At 36.9% G+C, this 7,769-nt stretch overlaps 1 protein-coding gene across 1 annotated transcript; it reads left to right on the top strand.

The window, feature by feature from the left end:
* Positions 1 to 1,006: 1,006 nt before the first annotated feature.
* LOC138364901 (uncharacterized) lies at positions 1,007 to 6,010 on the top strand. Its single transcript, XM_069324976.1, has 3 exons — positions 1,007 to 1,675; positions 3,186 to 3,323; positions 5,424 to 6,010. The coding sequence occupies exons 1-3, from the start codon at positions 1,436 to 1,438 to the stop codon at positions 5,598 to 5,600; spliced, it is 555 nt and encodes a 184-aa protein (XP_069181077.1). The 5' UTR covers positions 1,007 to 1,435; the 3' UTR covers positions 5,601 to 6,010.
* The last annotated feature ends 1,759 nt before the right edge of the window (positions 6,011 to 7,769 follow it).

Genomic DNA, 7,769 nt, shown 5'->3' with positions numbered 1-7,769 from the left:
GGTGAAATACTAATGAAACTGTTCATGACTTTTATGGGACCAAAATTGGAATATGCAGCAGTTGTATGGTGCCCATATCTCTAGAAGCACATCAATAAACTGGAAAAAATGGCAAAGGCATGCTACAAAATGTCTTCTGAAACATAAAAACAAGAGTTATAAAGAGAGGATAGAGATGTTAAATATGCCAAAGCTAGAAGATAGAAGGAAAAAAAAAAAGAGATGAGATGATTTATGATGATATGAGGATATGACTGCCTGCAAAATAATAACAGGATTCTACCAAATTGTCAAAGAGCAATTCTTGAAACCAGTAACCTCAAGAACAAGAGGTCACAGATTCAAGCTAAGGAAACAATGGTGCTGGAAAAAAATTGGATTTTTTTTTAAAACAGTAGTAGAGAGTTGGAACAAGTTAAGTGAGATGGTGGTGGAGGCCAAAACTGTCCAGTAGTTTCAGTGTGTTATGTGACAATGCTGGGAAGACGGGACACCATGAGCGTAGCTCTCATTCTGTAACTATACTTAGGTAATTACGCTCATACAGACTGCCTGTCAAAAATTATATATAAATCATTAAATTAAATATATTCCCTGTAATATGTTACATGTATTATATAAATAAAAAAAATTTATTATTACAGTATTATTGAATACTGTATATTGCTTTCATTGCTTATTTTGATATACTGTAGTGTTGTGTATTTCCTTTCAGGGCCAATGTCATGGGTGTCAGACGATGATGAAAACAGTGAAGAGGAGCCTGGAGACTATGTACGAGCTGTTACTCCTGGACCTGTTGCATCCCAGCGGCCTTTCTCTACTCCTCCAGATTTATGTGCTGATAAGCAGTTTCCAGCATCAGAACCTTTATCTAGTCATCATAGTTTTGAATCTTTTCCTCTTCCATCAACATCCTCTTGTGAACCAAGAGTAACTAAGTACCCAGATCACAGTCCTGTGTTCCATTTCTTTCAGTTGACAGTACACCAGATAATTTACATGTCGTGAAACCTTTTACTCGGTGTATGCCAACAGCAAATCCATTGACTACTCTGCCCATAAATGATCAGAGCATTCAGGATGTTGCTGATGTTTCAGAGGAAATATCAGATAAAACAACCTGCAGTACAGCCAAAACGTTATTGCAAACATCCAAAACAAACACGTCTAGTAAAAATGTGTCGTATGAAACAGCAGCAGTGCAAGAGAGTAATGGTTATCATGATATCCTTTCAGTATGTTTCCAGAAACAAATTACAATTGAGCAGTATCTCTCAAGATTGCCTCACATCTTCAGCTGTAGTAAAAAAATGAGATAAAAGTTTCATTGGATTCAGTCAAGACAGAATTTTCTTCTGGGCCTTTGTCTACTGATGCTAACAGTGGTCAGTCTTTAGAAGAAACCAGTGTGGATGGATCTGTGGTGTCTGATATGAATGACATAAAACACAAAACACAGAAGCTCAAGTCTCCCAAAATTGCAAGAAATGATCACACCAAGTATGTTGAAATGCAACTAAAGAAAGTCAATGTTGAGAATAAACTTTGGGCAAAGGAGTTCTTGATCAGAGAGCAGAAAAATACCTCAAGATTGGATGAAAGAGAAAATGACCCAGAGCAGGTTGAACCTCTGTGCCCTTTAGAAAAGAAGATTAAGAGGCCCAGAAATATGGTAAGTGTAGACATTAAATCAAGATACTGTACTCCTATGATGCCGCAATCCCTGCATATCTTGTTCTTTTTGATTTGTATTTAGAAATTTTGAGGTACTGCAATTTTAATCCAAATGCAGTCCAGATTTATTGTTAAGTTAATTTTTTATATTAATATCCGGTATCTGCAAAGGGTAAAGTGCAACCCCCAAATCCATATTATTTCATTCCTGACCTGATACAAGTTCGGGATCGGGAGGAGTACAAATTTTTTAATGTTTTAGCTTTCATGACTATTTATCACCAAATGTTCAGGTGTTTTCTTTATAGCAAATGATAGAACACATAGTTGCGTATATTTTGAGGCAAATATTACTTAAGCAATGATTTGATTTATATATAAATAAATATGCTGTACTGTAATATATTCATGGTACTAAAAATATTTTTACTTTTTTTTTGTTATTATTATCTCTTAATTATTCTCTAACATAAACATCATTATCTCTTAATTATTCCCTTATATAAACATATTATTATTTCTTAATTATTCTCTAACATAAACAGTTATACCAATTATAGCCAATCTGGCTTAGCACTTCCTCTTGGTAATTACTTAATAACATCTGTGTAGCCGAGGCTATTGCTTGTTACCCAGATGCAGCAAAATGCAGCTATTGTACTGAATATGTAGTATTGCTTCCTCTTCATAGGGATTTTCACACATTTATAATAGCAGTACAGTAATGGTCATGCATACAAAAAGTAACCTAACATGCACTGGGCATAACATTTCAATTTTGACGGGCATACATTCCTGACATGGCTCAAGGCCCTAGTACTGTTTGAGGGATCTGCATTTGACTTTACTTGTTGACCTTGAAAGTGGCGTCTTTGTCATGTACATGTGAATTTGTATTTGTATTTGGCCACTTTTGTTTTTATCTTCTTAAAGAAATGTTCTCTGAGCAGCCTACATTGTGAATAGAAACCTCCCACCTCCTTACTCTCTGTGTTACATCACTCCTATAGACATGCATCAACATGGCCTCGACTTTTTGAAAGTGTACCATCATCCACATCCTCATCTTCCACCTGAACGTAATTTCATCCTCTGTAAGAGACAATACCCAGGGTCATCCAAATCTCCCTATGACCTCTTAACTATATTTTCTCTGCACACCTCAGTGGCAGATCTGAACAGTGTTATTGTCTGGCCTCTCAGGATAGTTTTGCTTTTCCCCATCATAGTATTCCATGCTGTCTCCAATGTTATTGTCTTAGCATTTTATTCCAAGACTTATTTCAGTTACAAATAGCATCCCCTAATTGTGTATTTTCAAATTTTTTCAATGTTTTGTGCTTTATTGTCTTGATTCCCTTTCATATCCACTCTTCCTGCGGCATGTAATCCTTTGAGATTGCATATGATATTGAGATTGTTCATTGTGATACATTCATTGTGATACATTCCTCTTTTCTATTCAACTATGTCCATTATTTTCTGTTCAGTATGTCCATTATTTTCAGATAAAACGTCCAATGAATCAGTACATGCTCTTTCAAAGGGAAGTAAGGGAACAGGTTCGTGCCGAATACCCTGACGAAAGTGTCACTCAAATAACTTGTAGACTAGGTTACTTATGGAGAAATTTACCATTGTCAGAGGTAAGAAATTTATCCTAAGCTTTTTAGAGCAGATTGTATTTTCTTATTTTGGAATTTAAATTCAATGCAAGATTTTGTTTGTGTGTAAACAATTCTTTTGGCTTAATGTATGTCATTCTGTGGAAGTCATAATTTGTATGAATGTTTTTTTCAAAATCAGTAGAGTAGAAAAATTATTTCTGGAAGGAACCTTCAGTAGCTTCTTGAGCCTATTTCTAGTACCACCAAGTCCTTAGCCCATCAAACCAGTTATTTTAAGACCCACCCATTACTTACCAGGAGCCAAGACCAGAATCTGGCTCACTATTGGGACAAGGAAGCTGGGGATCAGAGATCAATCACCACATAAATAAACTGGAAAAGGTGGGCAACGGCTTACTACAAAATGGATTCCAGAACTGAAAAACAAGCGTTATGAAGAGAGACGAGAGGCGTTAAACATGCCAAAAGTAGAAGATAGAAGAAAGAGAGATGATATGATCACCACTTACAAAATACTAACAGGAATAGACCAACTTGACAAAGAGGAATTCCTGAAATCAGCAACTTCAGGAACAAGAGGACACATATTCAAGCTAAGAAAACAGAGGTGCCAAAAAAGTATTAGAAAATGTTCTTTAGCAAACAAAGTAGAGTTGAAAAGAGCTGTGCACCAGGCCCACCTCGCCTTCCATACTTTACCCATGTGTCAGTCTAGTCCACCTTTTCGATTTTTCTGGAACGCTGTCCTCTTATCAAAGTGATGTGGTTAATCTCTAGGAACCATTGAGGCCATCCCTATCAGAAATCAAACATATAATGCAATGAAATGACTTTCTGGTGGGGCTCCAATGACTCCCTGTTTACACCATGTTCCCTTCTTTTCTGTGGGGAGTACTGCTGCACAATGACAGCCCCTTTCAAAGCTGGAGAAATTGCTGACCTGGAGAGTGTGCAGAGATCCTTTACTGCTTAGAATCCACATGTAAACATGTGGATTCATGTAAAACATGTAAACTATTGGGACCGACTAAAGAGCCTAAATCTGTACTCCCTTGAGTGCAGGTGGGAGAAATACATAATAATTTACACGTGGAAAATATTAGAGGGGCTGGTCCCAAACCTGCACACAGAAATAACATCACATGAGACCAGAAGACATGGCAGGATGTGCAGAATACCCTTGTTGAAAAGCAGAGGTGCAACAGGTACTGTACTCTGAGAGAGAACTATCAACATCAGAGGCCCGAGACTGTTCAACACGCTTCCGCTACACATAAGAGGGCATAACTGGCAATCCCCTCACAGTGTTCAAGAGAGAACTGGATAAGCACCTCCAAATGATATCTGATCAACCAGGCTGTGACTCTTACGTCAGGCTGCGAGCAGCCGTGTCCAACAGCCTGGTTGATCAGTCCAGCAACCAGGAAGCCTGGTCGACGACCGGGCTGCGGGGACGCTAAGCCCTGGAAGCACTTCAAGGTAACCTCAAGGTAGGGGTTGTGGGTGTTTTGCATAGATAGGTCCAGAATGAGGGAGCAGGGTGGCTGAATCCCTGGGTGACCTGGGCTGCAGTGTGGTGATGGTCTGTCGAATCAGTTGTGGTTGTTACCTTGCAGCAACAGTTGTTTGCCTTATTTATCTAGGAGGGCCTATTTCCCTTTTACGTAACCCCCCTGTTTTCTTGTGCCTATGGTTTCTGGTGGGTTTTCCCCCGTACTGTATTTTGAGGTTAATTTCTGATACCCTGCTGCCTTATAGTGAGAGCAGACTCAGTCTTGGCTTCTGGTAGGCAACAGTTGGGTTTTAGAGGCCTGGTATGTTGGGTTAAGGCTTGGTAATGCCAGAGTTAAGCCCAAAGAGGCAACGTAAGGCCCATCAGAATTGGGCATTTCATTGCATTCATTGCTTATTATTTTTGTGGTTTAGTATTTGATATAGACTTTGTACCCAGAACTGCAATGTAAATTAACTAAATATTGTAATTACAAAGCTTGTTATTTCAGGGCTTTGCATGATAACAATATACATGAGCTCCCAAAAGTATCGTATCATAAATGAACATTAATGAACATTTCAAAAATTTGATAAGCTTCAACACACTTAATTTTTTCTCCTCAGAAAGCCAAGTGGCAGGCCAGAGCGAAGTATGTGAAGCAGGAACATATGCGTTTACACCCAGAGTATCGGTATAATCCTCAACTAGCTGCTGAGCGGAGACAAGAATATATCACAGAATTAACTGAGCGTCGTAATCTCTATCGAATTAAGCCACAGTCTGATGCAGAAGAAGTGTAAATACTGTACTGTGTAGCTAGTTTATGGGCCATGAAATACAGTATAGTGATCAGCAGGTTACTTATATCCAGTAAAGTAGTAGAGTGTTACGTTTCTCAAATTATTTATATATGAACTGTGTGTGTGTATATATACACATATGTACTATATGACAATGTCAGACTACAAAGGAAGGATTAAGACAGAAAATTCCTGAAGTACTTTTGTATTTAATAATACATCTTCAGATGTATTATTAAATACAATAATACATCTTTAGATGTATTATTTCTGAAGATGTATTATTAAGTACAAAGGTAACTCAAGGAATTTCCTGTCTTAATCCTTCCTTTGTTGTCTGACATTGTCACATTGTTCATCTCATGTTAATTTCTTTATGATTTACAACCATGTGTACTATATATATATATATATATATATATATATATATATATATATATATATATATATATAATATATATATATAATATATATATATATATATATATATATATATATATATATGATCAATGAAATCACGTTAATGTGATGTATCAATGAAAAAATCAATAGGAGCCATGAGGAGGCCTCAAACCCACTCACATGGTACTAGTACTCCAAAGCTAGCGCCCATAGACCACTACACCATGACATGGTCAAAAGCAGTGCAACCTGGGAGTCAGCTGATTCCACTAGGAGTCCTGAGGCTCCAACTGGTTTGGGAGCCTGGGTTTGGACTCCAGTTGGGAACCTCAGGACTCTTAGATTGCACTACTTTTGACCGTGTCGTGGTGTAGTGGTTTAGGAGTCACTACTATGGGCCAATAATAAGTTTGGGAGTACAAAGTGAGGGGGGTTCGAATCCTATTCATGGCTCCTGCTGATTTTCTCATATGTATATATGTCGTATCTAATAGCAGAGTTGCCTAACAAGCCAAATTTTTTAAATGTAAAAGTTTTCAAAACGTTATCTTATGGAATAAGATTTTTGTTAATTTTTTTAATGTCATTCAAAACTAATAAACAGTATAATGTTTAAAATATGCCATTTGAAAAATTGAGGTGTAATGATTATGCTAAGAGACATTCTGTAAACATTAAAGTCCCAAGACTTTTCATAACCCTCTCTCTAAACATAAGGCTGTTCAAAAGTGAACTTAATAAAGACCTCCAAAGGATACCTGATCAACTGGGTTGTAATTCATACTTGAGACTATGAGCAGCGACATCTAACAACAGCCTGGTTGTCCAGATGACCAAGGAGCCCCAGTCACAGACTGGGTCACCGGATCATTGATCTAAATTTGCCAGTTATTTCTCAGTACAGTATTGCCTAACTTAAGGTAAAACTAGGTCTAACTAAGTAAGAAATTTGTGTTGTCAATATAATACTGTATGTTAATATTAGATAGGAACTAATTTAGAAATGAATATTTGAAAATATGCAAAATTGCTCTAGCTATTAGGGAAAATGGGCTTTGCTAGGCCAAGTAGTATAGTTCTAGCTAATGTTCTTAGCTAATTATATTCACTTAAATTTCTTAGTTAGGTCTAGTTTTATCTGTGTTTGGCAGTACAGTACTGATAAATAATCAGCATACACGTATTAATGTTTAGTCAGGTTGCTAAGTTAGTTTTGACTCAAATTAACAAAAATCCGTGTCACATTCATAAGATAACATTTTTGAAAAATATATTATTTAAAGTCCAACTTGATACATTACATAGCTTTCTTAATACATGTACTTAATACATGTACATGTACTAAGAAGTGCGGGATCCTAGTATATTCTGTACATAGGTTATATCATATATGCATATCAAGTACAGTACAGTATATATATATGGTATACATACATAAACATCAAAATACAGTACAGGGTATGCCCTTCGGTGTCCAATGAGGTAATTGAAGGGAAAAGGGGGCTCTGTTTTCCTAAATTAGATTTTAGCTTAGTATTATAAGAGTGTGTGAAGTGGGCGATTACCCTCGTTGTGTCAACAACTCAATAGTCTCTCCTCTAAGTTACAATACAATGCTGTTTTCTCAAACAGGCCCATGTGCTTTTAGAGAAAACGGAAATTTAATGGCAAACATTTTCATACTAACCCAAAGTCAATCAAATAAGAATTGGATTTTATATGTTGTTTTTTAGATCGGTCGGCTATTTACGGCGCGGGCGCGGAACC

Source organism: Procambarus clarkii, chromosome 15 (assembly GCF_040958095.1).
Source record: "Procambarus clarkii isolate CNS0578487 chromosome 15, FALCON_Pclarkii_2.0, whole genome shotgun sequence".
NCBI classification, from domain to species: domain Eukaryota; kingdom Metazoa; phylum Arthropoda; class Malacostraca; order Decapoda; family Cambaridae; genus Procambarus; species Procambarus clarkii.
Note: the sequence above shows the minus strand (reverse complement) of the source record. Positions and strands in the feature narration are given on the sequence as shown.

Bases quoted from the DNA above. Each gene is read 5' to 3' on its own strand.
- LOC138364901 (XM_069324976.1), top strand. From the start codon at position 1,436: ATGAATGACATAAAACACAAAACACAGAAGCTCAAGTCTCCCAAAATT. The intron at 1,676-3,185 runs GTAAGTGTAGAC...CATTATTTTCAG, and splicing joins TTAAGAGGCCCAGAAATATG to ATAAAACGTCCAATGAATCA. The intron at 3,324-5,423 runs GTAAGAAATTTA...TTTTCTCCTCAG, and splicing joins GAAATTTACCATTGTCAGAG to AAAGCCAAGTGGCAGGCCAG.